Source organism: Musca autumnalis, unplaced genomic scaffold (assembly GCF_047663935.1).
Source record: "Musca autumnalis isolate F117 unplaced genomic scaffold, ASM4766393v1 scaffold_1, whole genome shotgun sequence".
Taxonomy (NCBI): domain Eukaryota; kingdom Metazoa; phylum Arthropoda; class Insecta; order Diptera; family Muscidae; genus Musca; species Musca autumnalis.
In genome coordinates, this window is record NW_027411644.1 from 83,984,501 (window position 1) to 84,011,432 (window position 26,932).

The window sequence follows — 26,932 nt, forward strand, 5'->3', positions numbered from 1 at the left end:
CATTTTCACTGGTCACCGTAGGATTCTTTTATTTTAGAAATTTTTAGTTCAGTTTGACCGAAAGCCTGGACTTGCCCGCGAAAAAAAGATATAGTTGTAATTAGAATCACAGGAATCACCTTCGATGAGAATTTCAAAATAATCTGCGAACAGCTCTTTATCAGCACTTAGCGAAAATTTTGAACTTTTGATTAAAATTCAATATTGATTTAAATTTGGAAGAAATATTACGATGTGTACAGGTTGGACCAATGTCAGTCATTTCCTTTCGGTAATTATCGTGCCCATCAGCCATATTAGTTGGCCACCATAGTATTTTTTAGATCGTTTGGTCATTATATCAGACAACATGGACCTGGCCACGAGAAGAATCACACTGACTACCTTCGATGAACATTTTAATATGGTCCTCAAACAGCCCATGAACTGCTACTAAGAGACAATTTTCAACTTTTGTGAGAGAAGTATCGGAAGAAGTAGTCCGATATAGACTTTCTTGGCTCTTAATGTACGTTTGTCATTTCCTTTCGGTAGTTATAGTGCCCATCAGCCAATTTAGTTGGCCACCATAGTATTTTTTAGATCGTTTGGTCATTATATCAGGCAGCATGGACCTGCCCACTAAAATAATCATATCGTTTTAAAAGAATCACACGGACTACCTTCGATGAACATCCCCCGGAACTGCTCCTAAGCGAAAATTTTCAACTTTTGTGAGAGAAGTATCGGAAGAAGTAGTCCGATATAGACTTTCTTGGACTTTAATGTACGTTTGTCACTTCTTTTCGGTAGTTGTTAGTTGGCCACCATTGTATTTTTTAGATCTTTTGGTCATTATAAAAATAATTATATCGTTTTACAAGAATAACACGGACTACCTTCGATGAACATTTTAATATGATCCTCGTACAGCCCCTGAACTGCTCCTAAGCGAAAATGTTCAACTTTTGAGAGAGAAGTATCGGAAGAAGTAGTCCGATATAGACCTCTTCTTGGTTCTTAATGTACGTTTGGAAGAAATTTAAGATGTGGAAAATTTCCACCAAATCAGATACTCAATACGTAAGTTATCGGAGGTTATTCAGAATGAAAATTCCCCGTTAATTTTCTCACACTATTCGTTAAGTTAAAACGGCAGCGAGACAAAATCACGGGAGTATTCATACAGAATAACCCCCCACTGTGTTCATCAGGCATATTATTTGGCCACCGACAAGACTTGGCCGCGAAAAAAATTATATCCTTGTAATAGGGGCCGCAAGGACTAACTGCTGCAAAAATTTCAAAACGATACGAATGGTGGGCGTAAACTGCAATTAAAGAAATTAAATTTTGTGTGGGAGGTGGCGGATGGAGTCGACCAATATCCTGATAACCAAACCTGATAAATATTACGATGCGTAAAATTTTGTACCAAATCGTTACCTCCTTTGAAAAATATAGTGCGCACCATTTTAGCCGAAAAGTGGACCGATATGGCTCATCTTCGAATTTTATATAAGTTAGGACAATATATAAAGAGGTGCACACGGCACATGTCTATATTAATTCCAAATTGTATGAAATGAATTTCGTCCAAACATACTTGGGGTCCAAAACCATTATTCAGTTGATGTACATTTGTGATCGTTAGGTTTCGATGCGCTGAAACCATCTCTCTCAGTTATCCCGCCCATTATGACGTTTTTGACAGTCGAGAAACTAAAAAATTGCCAATTTTCTACAGGCCAGGTAACTGATCTTAAAATAGAATCGGGTTCCACTCTCATTGGAACAATCAAACTTCAATGAATAGTTTAAAAATTAAACCAAATAATTTTTCTATCTATACCTCACAATTTCTGGAATATTAGATTTGTATCAGTGAAGAAAGGATCAAGCCTTTAAAAGAGGAAGTTTGAGGACTTACTATTCTGGCTTTTTTTAACAGAGATGGATAAACTGATCACATAAACTGTGCAGCAAATGGTGTGTTTGTTTACCGGCGACAAATTTAACAAATATAAAAAAATTAACAAGAAAAAATTAATTAAAAATAAACAAATATTTAGAATTTTGATCCTTAACAAATAGGAACTAACACAGTTAAAAAACCCCCTCAAATTCCATCTGCATTTTTAAATCAGTCAACATTATTTCCTTTACAACTTTTTTGGCAGCAAAATTAACATTGATTTTTTTTTGCAAATGAGTTAACTCATGATCTTCTCTCTTGGGAAGGAGGCAGAGACTATGTATGTATGTATGTATATTGTAAATTTATTTTGTGTGTGTCTAAGGGTTTTTGAATAAATGTTGTTTCACGGCTATTTTGTTTGTTACTTGTGTTGTGTAATAAAATTTTAATTTCCGACTTTTTTGCTTTTGGAATAGTTTCTAAACATGCATGTACAATAATAACCTTTGGTACATACATCTGTATATCTTGTATGTTTTGTTTACTGTTTTGCATTCGAGTATTGTGTGTGTTTTTGTTTGTTTTGTTGCATTCTAAATACTTTGGTTTCAATTTTAGCTCAGTATTTTTGTGTTTTTTTTTTTTAGGTTATAATTTCATTCGACAATTTCCCCTCGGGAAATAATCTTCTCATTTTTTGTTTTGTGTGTTTTATAAAATTTTAACAATATTTACACTAAATTTGCCACATGCGAAGTATCCATGTGTTGTATTAATGTGCGCATAAATGACATCTCTTTACGGGCATTCTCCAATATCACCTTGGGATCATCGGAAGTGCATCGCAAACAATTTGGTGCAAAAACCATTGCCAAATTTGATGAATCCATTTTGGTTGCACTCACCACATCGGGATGGGAAAATTGTTGCAGGAAATGTATTAAATAGGTTAGGACCTGTGGAGAGAAGGGGAAGAAGATTTGGTTAATAAATATAAAGGAAAATACATGATGATCTCATGGTCTTCCACGAGAAGGCCTGAAGGTGTTACAAATTAATAATAAGATCTGGTCTTCTGGTGAAGACCTAATGATATACCAAGGAAAGACCTGGTGTTTTCTATTAGAATACCTGTTGATCTACTAAGAGAATACCTTGCAGGCTTTTATGAGAAGACCTGATGATATTCTAAAAGAAGAACTCATATTTTTCTATGAGAAGTCCATACGGTCTTCCATGAGAAGGCCTAAAGGTATTCCATGAAAATAAAAACTGATGTGCTTCTAAAACCTGGTCTTCTGGGTAAAGATCTAATGATCTAATGACCAGATGGTCTTCTATAAGAAGATCTGTTGATATACCAGAGAATAAATACCAGACGTTCTTCCATGAGAAGACCTGTTGGTCTAGCATGAAAATCAATGATGGTTTTCCATTTTCTATAAAGGCGGCGTGCTTCAGTTCGTCTATAAAGACGTGCTTCGGCTCGTCTATAAAGCCGTGCTCCAGTTCGTCTAAAAAGCCGTGCTCCAGCTCGTCTATAAAAACGTGCTTCAACTCGTCTATAAAGGCGTGCTTCAACACGTCTATAAAGAAGTGCTTCAACACGTCTATAAAGACGTGCTTCAACACGTCTATAATGACGTGCTTCATCACGTCTATAAAGACGTGCTTCAACACGTCTATAAAGATGTGCTTCAACACGTCTATAAGACGTGCTTCAACACGTCCATAAAGAGGTGCTTCAACACGTCTATAAAGACGTGCTTCACAGCTCGTATCTAAAGACGTGCTTCACAGCTCGTCTAAAAAGACATGCTCCAGCTCGTCTAAAAAGACATGCTCCAGCTCGTCTAAAATGACATGCTTCAGCTCGTCTATAAAGACGTGCTCCAGCTCGTCTAAAAAGACGTGCTCCAGCTCATCTATAAAGACGTGCTTCAGCTCGTCTATAAAGACGTGCTTCAGCTCGTCTATAAAGACGTGCTTCAGCTCGTCTATAAAGACGTGCTTCAGCTCGTCTATAAAGGCGTGCTTCAGCTCGTCTATAAAGGCGTGCTTCAGCTCGTCTATAAAGGCGTGCTTCAGCTCGTCTATAAAGACGTGCTTCAGCTCGTCTATAAAGACGTGCTTCAGCTCGTCTATAAAGACGTGCTTCAGCTCGTCTATAAAGACGTGCTTCAGCTCGTCTATAAAGACGTGCTTCAGCTCGTCTATAAAGACGTGCTTCAGCTCGTCTATAAAGACGTGCTTCAGCTCGTCTATAAAGACGTGCTTCAGCTCGTCTATAAAGACGTGCTTCAGCTCGTCTATAAAGACGTGCTTCAGCTCGTCTATAAAGACGTGCTTCAGCTCGTCTATAAAGACGTGCTTCAGCTCGTGTATAAAGACGTGCTTCAGCTCGTGTATAAAGGCGTGCTTCAGCTCGTCCTATAAAGGCGTGATTCAGCTCGTCTATAAAGGCGTGCTTCATCTCGTCTAAAAAGGCGTGCTTCAGCTCGTCTATAAAGGCGTGCTTCAGCTCGTCTAAAAAGGCGTGCTTCAGCTCGTCTAAAAAGGCGTGCTTTAGCTCGTCTATAAAGGCGTGCTTCAGCTCGTCTATAAAGGCGTGCTTCAGCTCGTCTATAAAGGCGTGCTTCAGCTCGTCTATAAAAACGTGCTTCAGCTCGTGTATAAAGACTCCCATTAGGTCGTCTGTAAAGTGTCCCATAAAGACTCCCTTTAGGTCTTCTATAAACACTTCCTTAAGGTTGTCTATAAAGTCTCCCTTCTAGTCGTCTATAAACTCCCTTCGAGTCGTCCTTTGTCAAGTGTATGAAGACTCTTTTCTGGTTGTCCTTAAAGACTCTCCTCAGCTGTCACTATGAAATTTTAGGTTTAAATGCTTTTTCCAAATCTTTCGACTTACCAACTTATTCAGTTCTGGCAATTTATCAACTATAGCTTTGGCTTTATCTGGATCTTCAGTATTTACACATTCATCATATAATTCATCGGGTATAAGGGGATCATATAATTCACGATACCATAATTTTAGAAGACTAGCAGGGGCATGGGCATCAACTGTAATGAAAGAAAGATACGATATTTTAATGGGAGGATTAAAAAATCTTCTTTATGAGGCACTTACCCATAGTGTTTTTATAATCAGGAACTTCCCACCGATCTAAACGATTCTTCAGACAATTGACTTCATCAACATCGGCTGATACACGGAATATACCCTCCGTTTGTTTGCCATTGAGCAAGAGAACCTAGAAAGAGCAATTGAGATTGAGGTTATGTTGCTAAATTATTAAGGACCTCAAAGCTTACATGCTCCGATAATGTTGTTTGTATCCATGGCAATTTACGGAATGGAAATTTATCCTTTTGCAATAGCATTACCTCCTCCAGGGTATTACCAAACATGCTGTTGCGTAAAATTTGATTCTGCGAAAAGAAAATTTAAAACAAAAACACATTTTAATTTTGTGATGAACAATTCTATATCATGGTTAATATGCGAAGCATGCTTACTCTAGCCTGTTCCACTTCATCTTCGGTTGGCTTTTTAGCTTGCCTTCTACCATGGCTACCAATACGATCTAAGCGTCTACAGCATACTGTGGCATAATGTGATATTTGAACATGAATGGGCCATTTACCAACCTCCGGGAATGAGGTGGCAAATGTGGGATCTCTATGACGATTGACATAACTGGAAAAGGTGGAGGAAGATGAAATAAAAACAACAAAAAGTGAGTTATGAAAAGAGCTAAGTTGGCAGTTTAACAAGTTATTAACGAGATTTACTTTAACAATGTTGGTTGGAAAGTTGGCGATGGTGGTACAAATGACAAGCATATGGCCATTAGTTCCCAACCACGTATCAATGAATCACGTTTAGGATTTTCCGTAGTCTGTCTGCATAACTGTACATATAATTCATCGCGTAATCTGCAAAAAGGAAAAGGGAATTTAAACAAATGGCTTCAAGGTTTAGGGTAGAACAACTTACTGCTGTTGCGGTAAAGCTATGGTGATAATATCAATCGCCACGGAATTTAAACTCATTCCTGCTCTGGCCTTACGATCGCCCATATAGATTTGCACCAGCTTAAACATTTCAATGGCATTCTTCTTGTCGTTCTTATCACGGGACAATGCCAACATGGGTCGGCTAATTGCCTCTGATGTCCAACTTAACATATCGCGTACGGAAGCCTGGAAAAAAAGAAGAAAACACATAAAGGGTTATTTCAAGGAAATTCAGGCCTATAGACAAACAGGAGACCTTCAGGGACCTCCTTCTTAACATACCTTTTTACGAAAGATACCCTTGGAGTGTAAATTCAAATTATCAGCTGCAAACTTTTCAATATCACATTCCTTCATGCATGCCAGCGTGGTTAGGCCACCGATACCCATACCCTGGGGCGGACGTTCCGTTGGTGGAAATATTTGTTGTATTGTGGGTTTTAGATTTGGTGGTGGCAGGGGACGACGCATCATGCTACCACCAACACGACCGCCACCCATGATGTTCGACGAAACGTTATCATCTCGATCATATTGATGTGGCGGTGGCATTGGTAAACGGCCACCAATGCCAGTGCCACTATCTTGAGAATTTTGAGCAATGCGCGAAATTTGACGATTTGGTGAGGGTAATGTTTGTGATTGTTTCGTTTTTTCGCCGGTATCCAATTGTAAATGATGATGAGAGGCTGACGAGGAGGGATGACCGGGTGGTAGGGGTGGAGCATTTGAATAGAGTTGTTGTGGTGGTGTTGGCTGTGCCATAGTTGTTGTTGTTGACTGCGATGAGGAGTGTTGCTGTTGATGATGATGTGACTGTTGCTGATGGTTAAGGGTAGATGGTGTATGTGTTGTGGCGGTATCATAATATGAGAATTGATAACGTGGTTTGGTCTTGGTTTCACCGCTCACACCGGAACCCACACCTTCCAAAACGGCCTCAACATTATCGGAGCTAATTGTAAACAAGATTATTAATTTTTTATCGAATTCTTTTTTAAATTCTACTTACATCTCCTCTCTAGCTGCTGGATCATATGGAGGATAATGATAAGCATAATATGATACACTATCGCCCATATTAGCATAGTCTTCAATCATACCATAATTGTGCTCCAAATAACCACCATGTGTATCCGAACCACCATCCGAATCTTCATTGTCTGGCTCATGACCAGACAATGATTGTTCCGATTGGCTATCCGAATGATAGGAATCCGAATCAATGGGATCACCAAAATCATAGCGTCCAGATAATTTGGCCTGTTCGAGAATATAATGTTTTAAAGGCAGTAAATGTTCCTGCATTTCCTATTTAGTGAGTGGGATAGAAGATTTATTATCGTTTATTCCTCAACACAAAAGGTGTGGACCTACCGTATCCCAGTTACTGTACAAGGGTGAAATGTTACCATTATCATATTCCACATCACTGTTATCGGCATGCAAGTGATTGTGTCTTTCTTTGGCTTTACGGGTATCACGTTTATTATCCTGATGGTAATAATCATTCGAATGTCTGGAGTGTTTGTCCTGAAAATAGAAAGGAAATTATTAGTTATAGACGAGCAGAAAGTGAACTTTACGTAGAGCAAAATGAAATCCTTATAGGTAAGCTGAAGGAACGAGTTGAAGGTAGTCTTTATAGAAGATCAGAAGGTAGTCTTTACATCTGAAGGGACTCATTGTAGATAATCAGAAGGGGCTCTTTATAGACGAGTTAAAGGCAGTCTTTATAGACGAGCTGAAGCAAGTCTTTATAGACGAGCTTAAGCACGTCTTTATAGACGAGCCGAAGCACGTCTTTATAGAGGAGCCGAAGCACGTCTTTATAGGCGAGCCGAAGCACGTCTTTATAGACGAGCTGAAGGAAGTCTCTATAGACGACCAGATGCAAGTCTTTATAATCAAGCTAAAGCAAGTCTTTATAATCGAGCTGAAGCAAGTCTATATACGATTCGAAGGGAGTATTAATAGACGACTCGAAGGGAGTATTTATAGACGAGCTTAAGGTCGTCTTTTTAGGCGAGCTGAAGGTCCTCTTTATAGGCTAACTGAGTGGAATCTTTATAGACGAGCTGAAAGTCGTCTTTATAGACGAGCTGATGGTCGTCTTTATAGACGAGATGAAGGTCGTCTTAATAGACGAGCTGAAGGTCGTCTTTATAGACATACTGAAGGTGGCCTTTATAGACGAGCTGAATGTTGTCTTTATAGACGAGCTGATTGTCGTCTTTATAGACGAGCTGAAGCACGTCTTTATAGACGAGTTGAAGCACGTCTTCATAGACGAGATAAAGCGCAGCTTTATAGACGAGCAGAACAGAGTTGTATTTGTTTAAAGATAGTGACTAACACAAAACTTACCAAACTCATGGAATTATGACGATTTGCACGATTGATATCCTGATGCTGAGACCATGACCCAGTATTCGAAGAGGTTTTATGTTTACCCCTTGAATCGTTGGAACCCCTCGATGAATGTGTCATCATACCAATATTATCCGATGAGGGGAAATTCTTTGATGTCATATTATTGGAGGAAACATGTCCGGTAATATCACTCAGATGTGGTGAGGTTGTCTTATTCGACGACGTAACACCAACACCACCATCTCGCAATGAGAGACGATCCAAATTTAAAAGCTCCAAACTACATGATGAATCTTGTTTATAGTGTGCATGACTAGATGACGAAGGTGGTGGTCCGGAACATGTTGAATGACCACCGGGTGAATGTAACATAGGTGCCGGCGCCGCAGCAGCTGTCATACTGCGATGATCGGCCATTATATTACTACTCGTTTTGAGCGGTTTCGTTTTATTGCTGTGAGGACTAATGGGACTTTGGGGCGATGAATCACTAGAATGTTTCATATTGCTACCAGCACTACCGCCAGTACCATGACCACTACTGGCACTGGCTGCACCACTGGAACTTTTGGTGGTGGTAGTGTGGCGACGGCGTGAGAGTGGCGTATTTTCCACTGATTTGAAATATTTTTCATGCATGGAATCATCACTGGCCGCTCCTCCATTGCCTCCATTACCACCACCACCACTTCCTGCAATTGGGCCTCCTGCAACAACTGGTGACACACCCATGTGGGGCGTTGTACCATTAGCCTCAGCTGCCGAACGGCGATATGATTTACTGTGATGACCAGCGGCAGAGGGATTTATTGATGATGACATAAAGCTACCGGATCTGGCCAAGGCAACCTTGTAATCCCTTTCACGTTCTGGAAAGAAGGTGTTAAAATTAATATTGCGTATCCTATAGATTTGAAGGAATAACTTCCACTTACCACTTCCACCATATTCCATGGCCCTTGTCGAGGATGATTTACTGGTTATGCTACCCGTATTGCTACCACCTCCACCACCACGTTGTTGCGAATTAAATGACAGTGGTGATGAGGGATATGGTTGCTGCTGATGAAGCTGCTGCTGCTGTTGTTGTAAATGATGAGCATCCGGTGAGATTTTCTTTTTACTTTGTGTCACCGATGATGAGCTGCTGTGCATTGTTGGTGAACTCATTTCATTTGATCGACTGCTGTGGTGGTATTGTTGCTGACGCTGTTGAGCACTGCCACTGCCGATGTGGGGCAAATTATGCGAGCTCATACTCTCTTGCAACATATCAAAACTAGTTGGGGGGGAATAACAAAAGGTAGAATATTATGATATGTGTAGTTGTTATTGTCTGTTGGCATACATACCTTCCACTACCCTCTTTACGGCTACGATGCTTCTGTAATGAACCAATGCGTAAACTTTCGCTTGGACTAGCCATACCTGCTGGACTGCCGCCACCGCCAGTCATTTGATGATCATCATTGAATCGTCGATAGCCATGCATACTGGAGAGACTAGAATCACTTGATTTACCACCCGTATCTTTGAAATGATTATAGGAGTCTGGAAGATGAAGAGGATGAAGGAGTTGAAAAAAAAAAAAATAAAAAGTCATCGTATGATAATTTAGTTAATAATTTATCCACGCTTGTGGATAATTTATCTTATAATTTATCCACGCTTGTGGATAATTTATCTTATAATTTATCCACGCTTGTGGATAATTTATCTTATAATTTATCCACGCTTGTGGATAATTTATCTTATAATTTATCCACGCTTGTGAATAATTTATCTTATAATTTATCCACGCTTGTGGATAATTTATCTGATAATTTATCCACGCTTGTGGATAATTTATCAAATAATTTATCCATGCTTGTGGATAATTATCAAATAATTTATCCACGCTTGTGGATAATTTATCTATTAATTTATCCACGCTTTGGATAATTTATCTATTAATTTTGCTACGCGTTTAGATAATTTATCTAATAACTTTTCTACGCTTTTAGATAATTTATCTAATAATCTACCCCCGCTTGTGGATAATTTATCTTATAATTTGTCCACGCTTGTGGATATTTTATCTAATAATTTATCCACGCTTGTGGATAATTTATCTATTAATTTATCCACGCTTACGCTTGTGAATAATTTATCTAAAGATTTATCAACGCTTGTGGATAATTTATCTAAAAATTTACCCACGCTTGTGGATAATTTATCTAAAAATTTATCCACGCTTGTGGATAATTTATCTAAAAATTTATCCACGCTTGTGGATAATTTATCTAAAAATTTGTCCACGCTTGTGGATAATTTATCTAATAATTTATCTACGCTTGTGGATAATTTATCCACGCTTGTGGATAATTTATCTAAAAATTTATCCACGCTTGTGGATAATTTATCTAAAAATTTGTCCACGCTTGTGGATAATTTATCTAATAATTTATCTACGCTTGTGGATAATTTATCCACGCTTGTGGATAATTTATCTAAAAATTTATCCACGCTTGTGGATAATAATTCTAATAATTTATCCACGCTTGTGGATAATTTATATAATACTTGATCCACGCTTGTGGATAATTTATCTAAAAATTTATCCACGCTTGTGGATAATTTATCTAAAAATTTGTCCACGCTTGTGGATAATTTATCTAATAATTTATCTACGCTTGTGGATAATTTATCCACGCTTGTGGATAATTTATCCACGCTTGTGGATAATTTATCCACGCTTGTGGATAATTTATCTAAAAATTTATCCACGCTTGTGGATAATAATTCTAATAATTTATCCACGCTTGTGGATAATTTATATAATACTTGATCCACGCTTGTGGATAATTTATCTAAAAATTTACCCACGCTTGTGGATAATTTATCTAAAAATTTGTCCACGCTTGTGGATAATTTATCTAATAATTTATCTACGCTTGTGGATAATTTATCCACGCTTGTGGATAATTTATCTAAAAATTTATCCACGCTTGTGGATAATAATTCTAATAATTTATCCACGTTTGTGGATAATTTATATAATACTTGATCCACGCTTGTGGATAATTTATCTAAAAATTTATCCACGCTTGTGGATAATTTATCTAAAAATTTGTCCACGCTTGTGGATAATTTATCTACGCTTGTGGATAATTTATCCACGCTTGTGGATAATTTATCCACGCTTGTGGATAATTTATCCACGCTTGTGGATAATTTATCTAAAAATTTATCCACGCTTGTGGATAATAATTCTAATAATTTATCCACGCTTGTGGATAATTTATATAATACTTGATCCACGCTTGTGTATAATTTGTCTAATAATTTATCCACGCTTGTGGATAATTTATCTTATAATCTATCCACGCTTGTGGATAATTTATCTTATAATTTATCTACGATTGCGGATAATTTATCTTATAATTTATCCACGCTTGCGGATAATTTATCTTATAATTCATCCACGCTTGTGGATAATTTATCTAATAATTTATCCACATGTGTGGATAATTAATTTAATAATTGATCTGCACTTGTGGATAATTCATCAAATAATTTATCCACTCTTCTGGATAATTTATGTATATACGCTGGCGTATAATATATATCGACAAACTAACAGGGAGACTATTTGGAGACCCGGAGGAAATGTTTATAGAAGTTTAGAAGGCAGTCTTTATAGACGAGCTGAAGGAAGTATTCATAGATAAGCTGATGGCTGTCTTTGTAGATGACCAGAAGGGAGTCTCCATAGAAGTTAGAAGGGAGTTTTTATAGACGACCTAAAGGCATATTCATAAAGGAACTTAAGGCAGACCCTATAGAGCAGCTGAAAGGAGAATTGGAAAAATAGAGTGTCATAAGATTTGATCTCTGTTCAAGACGCCTTTACAGACTGGCTGGCTGCTCGCAGTTCGTCGATATTGATATATGTATTTCAAAATATTTCATAACAAATATTCGACACCTACACTTTGTTTGACACATTTCACAAACAAATGCCAATGAATAAAATGAAATATCAGCATTTTTGTGTGTTTGCATGTGCAAAATCTGTATGCAGCTGAACAGAACAATCTGATTTCGTGAAATATGTAAACATTTTCAAGATGTTGAAAAGAAGAAGATGAACATTTTTTGCAGCAGCAATGTGTTTTCGTCGCTAGTTAAAATATCAGCCGGCAAACCAAAAAAATCTTTTGAATATTTTTTTTTTATATTTTCACTGTATTCTAAATGGCCCCAACACCATGAGTCCAGAAATTCTTCTCTGCAATCACATTCTCGTATGTACATATGTGAGTTCAAAAATACATCCACATCTGTGCTGGACGAAGTTGCCTCTTAACACAATGAATGAATACATACCTTGTGAACGTCGAGATGATGTTGAAATATGTTGAATATCCATCGAACGTGATGAATCACCCGTACCAACGCTGGAAGATGAAAGAAAAAAAATAGCAATAACAACAATGAGTAAAAGTTCAGAATATGAAAAAGAAGCAAAAACACAAAAACAATTAATAATAACCCAGATAGCATTTAGAAGACTGTTTTTTCAAAAATCACATTGAGGAGTCTTTTTAGAGTCCTTTTGGTGATCAAAAATTGATTAAGTCGCTTGTGTGATCAGAAAGGGACTCGAAAGTGACTCCCTGTAATGATTAAAAAGAGTTCAATTTAAAATACAACAACAAATGTGTAGCAATCAGAAATAAATCATTGAGGTGTTTAAAATGTGACAATTTTTTGTTATTTATTTTCACATTTTGATCATCTGGAAGATTGAAAAATGCTTAATCAAAAAAGGGTCATACAGGTGTTTGAAAAGTGATTATAATTATGTATACTCTGATCATATTTTGAACAGTTAGGTGATTAAAAACTGATTGCTTTGTTTTAGTTTTATTTGGTTGTAAATAAAAAAATAAAATTCTCATATACACTTTCTACAAAATTTTGATATAAATGTAACGTATAATATTAAAGGTACAGACAAACACAACACAACAGGTTTTGCCAAGTGAAATGAAGAAGCAGTATACTAACCACCAAGCAACATAAAGGATAATTAAAAGACATAACAAAGCAGAAAAGACTATAAAACAAAGGAAAGAAACAAAGAAGAATAAAAAGAAAATTTTTTTAATTTATTTCGTCTAACAAAAAGACTCATAAATGACTCCCTAAAGACTCATAAATGATTATAAACATGACTCTAAAAAGACTCGAAAAAGGGTCCGAAATTAATCAACAAAACACCAATAAATGATTGAAATACGACTCGAAAACGACTCATTTGTGATTTGTTTAGAAGAGTCGCCTGAGGTTATGTTTTCCTACCGACAAAGGAGTCATTTATGATCAGAAAATGAGCTCATATTCTAGCTTTTTAATCGTGCAGTCGGATCAAAAAAGACTCGAATTTGATTAAAATTTTCAAAAAATGCTGACTGGGAAACAAATGAAAATTAAATAGATATTGAGATCAATTTGCAATACAAATAAAACTTTTTAATGAACAGAGAGAAACAGACAGACCGACAGACAAATGAAATTGTTGGTGAAATCGATAAAATGTTCTATTTCAAGCAATTTTTATGGCGGCTATTTTGCACTTTCAATACAAAAACCATATATTGCTGGTATGGGGGTAATTGAATTTGAAGAAAAGCGAAGAAATATCAATACGATTAATTATTTTAATCCATAGAAATGTATTGTGGTCCAGTTATCAGAATTCTACTGTGAATTATGATTACTGGACCACTTTTCAACATATTGAGGTCAACAACATGAAGTTTGTTAGGAAACATTGAGGATTTCTTTTGAAAAAGGAACGAATTAAAGCGACAAATTTAATTTAATTTTTCGCAGTGCCCGAGTGCGTATAATTGGTGACATCAGTAATACGCCATGATGTCCCGGAAACAAATTACTGAATACGTACTCGTATAATTAAATTATTAAGAAAATCTAAAAACAAAAAAAAAATAATAATAAAAGTTTTGAGAGAGGTATTTTTTAAATATTTCTGAATGTGGAGTTTTTAAAGAATATCAGGTATGTGATGAAAACCGAATCGACTCGATTTGCAGAATCGAAATGGTAAATTTTGGGGTGCCTTTGATGGTATATATAGTTCTGCCTCGCAATCGCCCCTTATTTGAATAATATTTTTAAAATCCAGTTGCAACTTCAATAAAATATTCACTAAAATTCGAAATATACGATTTCGATTTATGGGAAAACGAGTACGATCGTTTTCCATCACATACCTGTATGTCTTTGGGGAACGTGGATATTTTATGAACATTTTTTGGAGGAACGTGGATTTTTTAAGGAATATTTTTTGAGGAACTTGGATTTTCTAAAGAATTTTTTGTAAGAGATTTGGATTTTTTAAAGAAGCGTGGATTTTTTAAAGAATATTTTTTGAGGAACGTGGCTGGTGCTTTTTTTAAAGAATATTTTGAGGCTCTTGGATTTTCTAAAGAATATTTTTGAGGCTCTCTAATTTTTTAAAAAATATTTTAATGCTTGTGGATTTTTTAAAGAATATTGTTGAGGATCTTTGATTTTTTAAAGAATATTATTGGAGCTCGACGAATATCATTGAGCCTCTTCGATCTTTTAACAATATTTTTGAGGCTTATCCTTTTTAAAAAAAATATTTTTGAGGCTCGTGGATTTTTTAAAGAATTTTTTGAGGCTCTTGGATTTATTAAAGATTTTTTTGAGGCTCGTGGAATTTTTAAAGAATATTTGTGAGGCTCTTGGATTTTTTAAAGAATTTTGTTGGGGCTCGTGGATTTTTTAAAGAATATTTTTGAGGCTCTTGGAATTTTTAAAAAATCTTTTTGAGGCTCTTGGTTTTTTAAATAATATTTTTGAAGAACGTGGATTTTTAAAGAATATTTTTTACGTTCTTTGATTCTTTAATGGATATTTTTGAGGCTCTTGGATTTTTTAAGAATATTTTTGAGGCTCTTGGATTTTTAAAGAATATTTTTGTGGCTCTTGGATTTTATAAAGAATATTTTTGAGGCTCTTGGATTTTTTAGAGAATATTTGTGAGGCTCGTGGATTTTTTAAATAATATTTTAGAGGCTCTTGGATTTGTTATAGAATATTTTTGAGGCTCTTGGATTTTTTAGAGAATATTGTTGAGGCTCGTGGATTTTTTAAGGAATAATTTTGAGGCTCTTGGATTTATTAAAGAATATTTTTGAGGCTCTAGGATTTTTTAAAGAATATTTTTGAGGATCGTTGATTTTTTAATGAATATTATTGAGCCTTTTCGATTTTTTAAAGAATATTATTGGAGCTCGACGAATATCATTGAGCCTCTTTGATTTTTTAAACAATATTTTTTAGGCTTATCCTGTTTTAAAAAAATATTTTTGAGGCTCGTGGAATTTTTAAAGAATATTTGTGAGGCTCTTGGATTTTTTAAAGAATTTTGTTGGGGCTCGTGGATTTTTAAAAGAATATTTTTGAGGCTCTTGGAATTTTTAAAGAATATTTTGAGGCTCTTAGATTTTTTAAAGAATATTTTTGAAGAACGTGGATTTTTAAAGAATATTTTTTACGTTCTTTGATTATTTAATGGATATTTTTGAGGCTCTTGGATTTTTTAAGAATATTTTTGAGGCTCATGGATTTTATAAAGAATATTTTTGAGGCTCTTGGATTTTTTAGAGAATATTGTTGAGGCTCGTGGATTTTTTAAGGAATAATTTTGAGGCTCTTGGATTTATTAAAGAATATTTTTGAGGCTCTAGGATTTTTTAAAGAATATTTTTGAGGATCGTTGATTTTTTAATGAATATTATTGAGCCTTTTCGATTTTTTAAAGAATATTATTGGAGCTCGACGAATATCATTGAGCCTCTTCGATCTTTTAAACAATATTTTTTAGGCTTATCCTTTTTTAAAAAAATATTTTTGAGGCTCGTGGAATTTTTAAAGAATATTTGTGAGGCTCTTGGATTTTTTAAAGAATTTTGTTGGGGCTCGTGGATTTTTAAAAGAATATTTTTGAGGCTCTTGGAATTTTTAAAGAATATTTTGAGGCTCTTAGATTTTTTAAAGAATATTTTTGAAGAACGTGGATTTTTAAAGAATATTTTTTACGTTCTTTGATTATTTAATGGATATTTTTGAGGCTCTTGGATTTTTTTAAGAATATTTTTGAGGCTCATGGATTTTATAAAGAATATTTTTGAGGCTCTTGGATGTTTTTAAGAATATTTTTGAGGCTCATGGATTTTATAAAGAATATTTTTGCGGCTCTTGGAATTTTTAAAGAATATTTTTAGGCTCTTGGATTTGTTAAAGAATATTTTTGAGGCTCGTGGATTTTTTAAAGAATATTTTTGAGGCTCGTGGATTTTTTAAAGAATATTTTGAGGCTCGTGGATTTTTTAAAGAATATTTTTGAGGCTCTGGGATTTTTTAAAGAATGTTTTTGAGGCTCGTGGATTTTTTAAAGAATATTTTTGAGGCTCTAAGATTTTTTAAAGAATATTTTTGAGGCTCTAGGATTTTTTAAAGAATATTTTTGAGGCTCTATGATTTTTTAAAGAATATTACTGGAGCTCGACGGTTTTTTTTAAATAATATTATTGGAGCTCGACGATTTTTTAAAGAATATCATTGAGCCTCTTCGATCTTTTCAACAATATTTTTGAGGCTTATCCTTTTTTAAAAAAATATTTTTGAGGCTCTTGGATTTTTTAAAGAATTTTTTGAGGCTCTTGGATTTTTTAAAGAATTTTGTTGGGGTTCGTGGATTTTTTTAAAGAATATATTTGAGGCTCTTGGAATTTTTAAAAAATCTGTTTTTAGGCTCTTTGGTTTTTAAATAATATTTTTGAAGAACGTGGAATTTTTAAGAATATTTTTTACGTTCTTTGATTCTTTAATGGATATTTTTGAGGCTCTTGGATTTTGTAAGAATATTTTTGAGCCTCTTGGATTTTTTTTTAAAGAATATTTTTGTTGCTCTTGGATTTTTTAGAGAATATTTGTGAGCCTCTTGGATTTTTTTTTAAAGAATATTTTTGTTGCTCTTGGATTTTATAAAGAATATTTCTGAGGCTCTTGGATTTTTTAAAGAATGTTTTTGAGGCTCTTGGATTTTTTAGAGAATATTTGTGAGGCTCGTGGATTTTTTTAAAGAATATTTTTGAGGCTCTTGGATTTGTTGAAGAATATTTTTGAAGCTCTTGGATTTGTTGAAGAATATTTTTGAGACTCTTCGATTTTTTTAAAGAATATTTTTGAGGCTCTAGGATTTGTTGAAGAATATTTTTGAGACTCTTGGATTTTTTTAGAGAATATTGTTGAGGCTCGTGGGTTTTTTAAAGAATATTTTTGAGGCTCTTGGATTTGTTGAAGAATATTTTTGAGGCTATTGGATTTTTTAGAGAATATTTTTGAGGCTCGTGGATTTTTAAAGAATATTTGTGAAGCTCGTAGATTTTTTAAAGAATATTTCTGAAGGCTCGTGCATTTTTTAAAGAATATTTTGAGGTTCTTGGGTTTTTTAAAGAATATTTTTGAGGCTCATTAATTTTTTAAAGAATATTTTGAGACTCATGGATTTTTTAAAGAATATTTTTGAGGCTCTAGTATTTTTAAAGAATATTATTAAGCCTCATCGGTTTTTTTGAGCCTCTTAGATTTTTTAAAGAATATTTTTGAAGCGTATCCGTTTTTTTAAATATTTTTGAGGCTCTTTGATTTTTTAAAAAAATATTTATGAGGAACGTGGATTTTTAAAGAATATTTTTCACGTTCTGGATTTTTAATGGATATTTTTGAGGCTCTTAATTTTTGTAACTTTTTGAGGAACCTTGATTTTTAATAAATATCTCGTGGATTTTTTAAATAATAATTTTGAGGCCGTTGGATTTTTTTTAAAAATACTTCTGTTTCTGTTGACCCCATTATGACCATTTGTTTTGTAATTTTCTCATTGAATATTCCAAAACGTTTTTAGTTTCCATGCTTTTGTTTTATTCTCAAGAGATACCTATTATGGGTCAGATTTCTTTGTTTATCTTTTCTTAAAGATAACAGCATTTCGGTTACATTTGACACCCACTGTTTCTGTTTTGCTGCAACAACAATAATTTCATTCAAATTATATTTCAAACATAAACAAACCACAATGACCCAAAAGAAACTTGAAAGCAAAAAAACAACAACAGCACAAAATGACCAAACATAATGATGAAAAATAAACGAGTGGATGGCCACAAAGTTGTGGTGGCGATGGTGGTTGTGGTGTCTATCTAATGACTCTACAAATGCTTGGAGGTTTACTTGATTGCTGTTTACTGGTAGGTACTACATGCTACTTACCGAAAACTTTGACGCCCACGTGGACTTGAGAGTAATTCACTGGAAAGTTTCTCCTCCGAGCTGGCATGCAATGGCAAACCGGCACTGCTACGCTTATTTGTGCCTCCTCCGCCCCCTCCATCACGATTGCTCCCCGTACTACCCGTGGTATTGGTATTACTGTTAGCTGCTAAATGATGACTACTGCTGCTTGAACCACGCTGTGAAGCTGAACGTACCTTGGGCATGGAGGGTGATGAATGTTGCGACGAATGTTGTTGCGACTGCTGATGATGCATTTGCTGTTGTTGTTGCGTTTGTGTGCTAATCTCTCGACGATCACTGGGATCGGTATTCTGTTTGAGCGTTTGCAATTTGGCCAGCGGTATGATGTCACATTTGCTCGGCCTATGCCAGACCGTTTTCTGTGAGGCAGCATTGTAGTAATAGAAACGTTGCGTATTTGTATCGAAAAGTTCCCACCACTGTGATGAATCGGTGCGCTTAATTGGTACATCCTGACGCAGAGCAATGAAATAAAATTGCGTGTTCGCAGATGAAAAACAACATGAAAAGAGAAAGACAAGAGGGGTAGAAGACAATAAAATATTTGAATTAAAAATAGAGCAATGATTAAAATGATCAACAACAAACTACAGAGAGCTAACCTAGCCGAACAAATGTTTTCAACTATGAATAATAGACAAATAGACGGATGGATCATTGAGGGCCACCAGGCATCTGTCGGTGGTCAATTTATAAAATGAGTGTTTACTGGTTGAATGAACCAGAAATTGAGTTGAAGACCATAACATCATCCGCAGCATTATTGAGATCATCTTTAAATGTCAAACATAATTATAGCAATAACAACAAACATTGCAAAAATATTTCGTATGAAAGCCATAATTGCGGATTTTTAAACGTGAAAATTTTTAAGAATTTCTTTGAGGCTCGTGGGTTTGTAATAAACTATTTTAGATGCTGGTGGGTTTATTAAAAATATTTTGAGGTTCGTGGATTTTTTAAAGAACATTTTTTATGCTCGTGGATTTTTTAAAGAAAATTGTTTATGCTCGTGGATTTTTAAAAAAAATTTGAGGCTCTTAGATTTTTTAAAAAATATTTTTGAGGCTTTTTTTAAAAAATATATTTGAGGCTCGTGGATTTTTTTAAAAAGATATTTGAGGCTCGTGGATTTTTTAAAAAGATATTTGCGGCTCGTGGATTTTTTTAAAAAGATATTTGAGGCTCTTGGATCTATAAAAATATTTTGGGGACTCGTAGATTTTTAAAAAAAATATTTTTGAAGCTTTTAGATTTTTTAAAATATTTTTGAGGCTCGTGGATCTTTAAAAAATATTTTTGAGGCTCTTGGATTTTTTAAAAAAGATGTTTGAGGCTCTTAGTTTTAAAAAAAAATATTTTTGAGGCTTTTAATTTTTTTAAATATTTTTGAGGCTCGTGGATTTTTTAAAACAGATATTTGAGGCTCTTAGATTTTTTAAAAAATATTTTTGAGACTCGTGGATTTTTTAAAAAAGATATTTGAGGCTCTTAGATTTCTTAACCGTATTTTTGAGACTTTTAGATTTTTTAAAAAATATCCTTGAGGCTCGTGGATTTTTTAAAAAAGATATTTGAGGCTCTTAGATTTTTTTAATAATATTTTTGAGGCTTTTAGATTTTTTAAAAATTATCCTTAAGGCTCGTGGATTTTTTAAAAAAGATATTTGAGACTCTTAGATTTTTTTAATAATATTTTTAAGGCTCTTAGATTCTTTTAATAACATTTTTGAGGCTTTTAGATTTTTTAAAAAATATCCTTGAGGCTTTTAGATTTTTTTAAAAAATATCCATCAGGCTCGTGGATTTTTTAAAAAAATATCCTTGAGGCTCGTGGATTTTTAAAGAATATTTCTGAGGCTTGTGGATTTTTTAAAGAATATTTCTGAGGCTTGTGGATTTCTTAAAGAATATTTCTGAGGCTTGTGGATTTTAAAGAATATTTCTGAGGCTTGTGGATTTTTTAAAGAATATTTCTGAGGCTTGTGGATTTTTTAAAGAATATTTCTGAGGCTTGTGGATTTTTTAAAGAATATTTCTGAGGCTTGTGGATTTTTTAAAAATATTTTTGAGGCTTGTGGATTTTTAAAGAATATTTCTGAGGCTTGTGGATTTTTTAAAGAATATTTCTGAGTCTTGTGAATTTTTTAAAGAATCTTTCTGAGGCTTTTTGATTTTTTAAAGAATATTTCTGAGGCTTGTAGACTTTTTAAAGAATATTTCTGAGGCTTTTTGATTTTTTAAAGAATATTTCTGAGGCGTTTTGATTTTTTAAAGAATATTTCTGAGGCTTGTGGATTTTTTAAAGAATATTTCTGAGGTTTGTGGATTTTTTAAAGAATATTTCTGAGGCTTGTGGTTTTTTAAGAATATTTCTGAGGCTTGTGGATTTTTAAAGAATATTTCTGAGGCTCGTGGATTTTTTAAAGAATATTTTAAAGGCTCTTGGATTTCATAAAAACATTTTTGAGGCTCGTGGATTAAAAAATGTTTTTTTTTTAAAGAATCTTTCTGAGGCTTTTTGATTTTTTAAAGAATATTTCTGAGGCTTGTAGATTTTTTAAAGAATATTACTGAGGCTTGTGGATTTTTTAAAGAATATTTCTGAGGTTTGTGGATTTTTTAAAGAATATTTCTGAGACTTGTGGATTTTTAAAGAATATTTTTTAGGCTCGTGGATTCTTTAAAAAATATTTTTTAGGCTCGTGGATTTTTTAAAGAATATTTTAAAGGCTCTTGGATTTCATAAAAACATTTTTGAGGCTCGTGGATTAAAAAAAAAATTTTTGAGGCTAGTGGATTTAAAAAAAGAAAATATTTTTGAGGTTCTTAGATTTTCTTAAAAAATATTTTGGTTCGTGAACTTTTTTAAAAAAAAATTTGAGTCTCTTAGATTTTTAGAAAAAGTATTTTTGAGGCTCGTAGATTTTTTAAAAAGTTTTTTGAGGCTCTTAGATTTTTAGAAAAAATATTTTTGATGCTCGTAGATTTTTTAAAAAATATTTTGAGGCTTGAGGATTTTTTTAAAGGATATTTCCGAGGCTTGTGGATTTTTTAAAGGTTATTTCTGAGGCTTGTGGATTTTTTTTAGGAATATTTCTGAGGCTTGTGAATTTTTTAAAAATATTTTTGAGTATTTAAAAAAAATATTTTTGAGGATTTTTTAAAAAATATTTTTTAGGATTTTTAAAAAAAAATATTTTGAACATTTTTTAATAACATATTTTTAAGGCTCGTGGATTTTTTAAAGAATTGTTTTAAGGTTCGTGGATTTTTTAAAGATTATTTTTGAGACTCCTGGGTTTTTAAACAAAATGTTTGAGGCTCCGGGATTTTTAAACAAAATTTTTAAGGCTCCTGGAGTTTTTAAGGAATATTTTGAGGCTCCTGAATTATTTAAACAATGTTTTTGAGGCTCTTGAATTTTTTATAGAATATTTTTAAGGCTCGCGGATTTTTTGAAGAATATTTTTAAGGCTAAGGCATTTTTTAAAGAATATTTCTGAGGCTTGTGGATTTTTTAAGGAATATTTCTGAGACTTGTGGATTTTTTAAAGGCTTTTGAGGCTTGTTCCGTTTTTAAAAAATATTTCTTAGGCTTGTGGATTTTTTAAAGAATATTTCTGAAGCATGTAGATTTTTTAAGGAATATTTCTGAGACTTGTGGATTTTTTAAAGAATATTTCGGAGGCTCGTGGATTTTTTAAAAAATATTTCTTAGACTTGTGCATTTTTTAAAGAATATTTTTGAGGCTCGAATGTCTCTTTAAACATAGTTTTCAAAAACATTTAATTTATCAAACAGTTTTCATACTAAAACCCTTCGTGAAGATAAAAAAATACCTACATGGATGGGTTGTGCATAAGGTAACCTTCCTACCAACATCATTAACATTATATGCTGGCAGCATGGATTTGTTTTGTGTGGTAACATTTCTATCGTTAATGTGGATATATTTATTTGTGTTTGTGTGTGTATGTTTGTTGTAAATGCATTTGTATGCTAAGAGTTTTTGTATGTTAAGAGTTCAAGGTTAGCTGGTAGCAAAGCCCATACAACAACAAAAAAAATTATTTATACTTTACATTCATACTTTCAGGGTTACACAGGGACGTTGCAAAGAACAAGGCCTATACAGTAGAGCCTTGAAAAGTTTCCTACATTTTGGTAGAAGCATTAAAGAAAGGTTGTGTCTAGGTTGAAAAGAATTTATAAAAGTATACTTTTGTCAGCTAAACAGAACCTTAAACGAGGACACCGTCAACTTATATTTATTTGTTATTAGGCTATATTTGTTTGAGGCTATTTTACCAATGGTACTCTTTATTATCCTTTGTTTTTAAATAAACTATTTCTGTCGATGCTGTTTCTGTTAAATGTGTTTTTAACAGAAACAATTTCCATTTATTTTTCAGCTTTCTTTGCCAATTTTATACCTTTTATACAAGTTTATGACATTTACGACATTGAAATTTTTTATTTCTTGAAAGTTATAAACCTTCCCAAAGCGTTTCTAGCCATTTTATAACTTTTAATCATTTTATGCAGGTTTCTGACATTTACGACAATATAATAATACGACAATATGGTAATATATTACAATATTGTGTGGAAAATTATCAACCATGAAATCCCCCATCCTCATTGCTGATAAATTGTTTTTTTTTTCTGTATGTTTTATACAATTTATACATTTGTTTGACATTTTCGACGTGGGCATTTTTTTAATTGAACTTTTTGCCCAACTATCATTGATTATGCATAAGAAACTAAAATCTATTATTTTTCGGATTTTCTTGCCAATTTAATACGATTTATACGTATTTATTACGTTTAAGACATTTACATTTTTTTGATTTCTATTATTTTTGAAAGATATACCTTTACGACAATTTGTATTTATTACACCTTTACGACAATTTGTATTTTTTACAACATTTACGATATATATATTTTATTAATTTGTTTATTATTTTTTTTAAGTTATAAACCTTTCGAAATCGTTTTGTATGGATTTTGAACCTTTTATACTAGTTTGTGACATTTACGACCTTTACGACAACAGCAAATTTTTACAAAATTTTTTGCTAAAATTATCAACCATGAAATCTCCAAGGAGCAATGAGCTCCTTAATTGTATTTTTTATGTTTTATACCATTTATTCAGGATTTTGACATTTTCGACATGGAAGTTTTTGTTGGTTTACTAGTATTTTTTACGTCAACTACCACTGTTGATGCAATGGAAACAAACTTTTATTTATTTTTCTGCTGCCTTTGCCAATTTGATACCATTTATTCATGTTTACGACGTTTACGACATTTTCATTTTTTAATTTTTTATTATTTTTTGAAAGTTATAAATCTTCCCAAAACATTTCTAGGCATTTTATACCGTTTATACAGGTTTATGTCATTTACGACCTTTACGACAATTTGTAATTTTCTACACGATTTACGACATTTATATTTTTTTAGTTTTTATTATTTTTAATTTTATATAATTTTATAATTTTACATTTTATACCTTTTATACATGTTTACGATATTTACACCATTTGTAATTTTCTACAAAGTTTACAACACTTATTTTTTTGTAATATTTTGAATGCTATAAAGCATTATACAGCATTACTAGGTATTTTATATATTGTATTCAGGTTTGTGACATTTACGACCTTTACGACAATTGTAATTTATTATAACATTGTGTGAAAAATTATTATCTACGACATCCCCACAATCTCTTTGCGGCGCAATGGCTTTTGTTATGTTTTATACTATTAATAAAAAGTTTTTTACATTTTCGACATGGGACTTTTTGTTGTTTTACTCAAATTTCTTACTCCAACTACCACTGTTGATGCCATAGAACCAAATTCCATTAAGTTTTCCACTTCCATTGTCAACTTATGTTTGTATGGATATCGAATCTTTTATACTAGTTTGTTACATTTACGACCTTTACGACAATAGCAATTTTTACAAATTGTTTTGCTAAACTTATCAACCATGAAATCCCCAAGGAGCAACGAGCTCCTTAATTGTTTTTTTTATGTTTTATACAATTTATACAGGTTTTTAACATTTTCGACATGGGAGTTTTTGTTGTTTAACTCGTAATTTTTACGTCAACTACCACTGTTGATGCAGTAGAAACAAAGTTTTATTTATTTTTCTGCTTTCTTTGCCAATTTGATACCATTTATTCATGTTTACGACGTTTACGACATTTTCACTTTTTAATTTTTTCTTAATTTTTGAAAATTATAAATCTTTTCCCAAAGCATTTCTAGACATTTTATACCCTTTATACAGGTTTATGACATTTACGACCTCTACGACATTTGTAATTTTCTATAAGATTTACATTTATATTTTTTTTTAAGTTTTTATTATTTTTAATTTTATATAATTTTGCATTTTATACCTTTTATACATGTTTACGACATTTACGATATTTACACCATTTGTAATTTTCTACAAAGTTTACAACATATATTATTTTATAATTTTTTTGAATGTTATAAATCATTATACAGCATTACTAGGTATTTTATATATTGTATTCAGGTTTGTGACATTTACGACCTTTACGACAATTGTAATTTATTATAATATTGTGTGAAAAATTATCATCTACGACATCCCCGCAATCTCTTTGCTGCACAATGGTTTTTGTTATGTTTTATACTATTAATAAAAAGTTTTTTACATTTTCGACTTGGGACTTTTTGTTGTTTTACTCACATTTCTTACTCAAACTACCACTCTTTATGCCATAGAACCAAATTCCATTAATTTTTCCGTTTCCATTGTCAATTTAATACCATTTATACATGTTTACGACGTTTACGAAATCGACATTTTTTAATTTGTTATTTTTTTGCAAAGTTATAAGTCTTCCCAAAGCATTTCTAGGCATTTTAAACTGGTTTGTGAGATTTATACTGGTTTGTGACATTTTATACTGGTTTGTGACATTTACGACAATTGTAATTTATTATAATTTTGTGTGAAAAATTATCATCTACGACATCCCCGAAATCTCTTTGCGGCGCAATGGCTTTTGTTATGTTTTATACTAGTAATAAAAAGTTTTTTACATTTTCGACATGTGACTTTTTGTTGTTTTACCCACATTTCTTACTCCAACCACGACTGTTGATGCCACAGAACCAAATTCCATTAATTTTTCCGCATTCATTATCAATTTAATACAATTTATACATGTTTACGACGTTTACGACATCGACATTTTTTAATTTGCTATTATTTTTTGCAAAGTTATAAGTCTTCCCAAAGCATTTCTAGGCATTTTATACCCTTTATACAGGTTTGTGACATTTACGACCTTTACGACAATTGTAATTTATTTTAATATTGTGTGAAAAATTATCATCTACGACATCCCCACAATCTCTTTGCGGCGCAATTGCTTTTGTTATGTTTTATACTATTAATAAAAAGTTTTTTACATTTTCTACATGGGACTTTTTGTTGTTTTATTCACATTTCTTACTCCAACTACCACTGTTTATGCCATAGAACCAAATTCCATTAATTTTTCCGCATTCATTATCAATTTTATACCATTTATACATGTTTACGACGTTTACGACATCGACATTTTTTAATATGCTATTATTTTTGAAAGTAATAAGTCTTCTTAAAGCATTTCTAGGCATTTTATAGCCTTTATAAAGGTTTGTGACATTTACGACCTTTACGACAATTTCAATTCAATTTATTTAACTTGTAATTCAAAGCCAACCGGCCAATTGTAATTTATTATAATATTGTGTGAAAAATTATCATCTACGACATCCCCGCTTTTGTTATGTTTTATACTATTAATAAAAAGTTTTTTACATTTTCGACATGGGACTTTTTGTTGTTTTACTCACATTTCTTACTCAAACTACCACTCTTTATGCCATAGAACCAAATTCCATTAATTTTTCCGTTTCCATTGTCAATTTAATATCATTTATACATGTTTACGACGTTTACGACATCGACATTTTTTAATTTCTTATTAATTTTTGCAAGTTATAAGTCTTCCCAAAGCATTTCTAGGCATTTTATACCCTTTATACAGGTTTGTGACATTTACGACCTTTACGACAATTGTAATTTATTATAATATTGTGTAAAAAATTATCATCTACGACATCCCCACAATCTCTTTGCGGCGCAATGGCTTTTGTTATGTTTTATAC

At 32.9% G+C, this 26,932-nt stretch overlaps 1 protein-coding gene across 1 annotated transcript in view; it reads right to left on the reverse strand.

The window, feature by feature from the left end:
- Positions 1-825: 825 nt before the first annotated feature.
- The window catches only part of RhoGAP93B (MyTH4 and RhoGAP_KIAA1688 domain-containing protein RhoGAP93B), a 104,573-nt gene continuing 78,466 nt past the window's right edge, over positions 826-26,932 (reverse strand). Inside the window, exons 3-17 of the mRNA XM_073983324.1 lie at positions 18,665-19,161; positions 12,659-12,729; positions 9,643-9,841; positions 9,226-9,569; positions 8,285-9,159; positions 7,295-7,450; positions 6,930-7,228; positions 6,200-6,872; positions 5,898-6,103; positions 5,693-5,836; positions 5,417-5,597; positions 5,213-5,329; positions 5,028-5,151; positions 4,806-4,960; positions 826-2,853 (exon numbers count right to left, since the gene is read on the reverse strand). Coding sequence (XP_073839425.1) covers positions 2,629-2,853; positions 4,806-4,960; positions 5,028-5,151; positions 5,213-5,329; positions 5,417-5,597; positions 5,693-5,836; positions 5,898-6,103; positions 6,200-6,872; positions 6,930-7,228; positions 7,295-7,450; positions 8,285-9,159; positions 9,226-9,569; positions 9,643-9,841; positions 12,659-12,729; positions 18,665-19,161 — 4,266 coding nt within the window. The 3' untranslated portion in view covers positions 826-2,628. The remainder of the gene's footprint in view (positions 2,854-4,805; positions 4,961-5,027; positions 5,152-5,212; positions 5,330-5,416; positions 5,598-5,692; positions 5,837-5,897; positions 6,104-6,199; positions 6,873-6,929; positions 7,229-7,294; positions 7,451-8,284; positions 9,160-9,225; positions 9,570-9,642; positions 9,842-12,658; positions 12,730-18,664; positions 19,162-26,932) is intronic.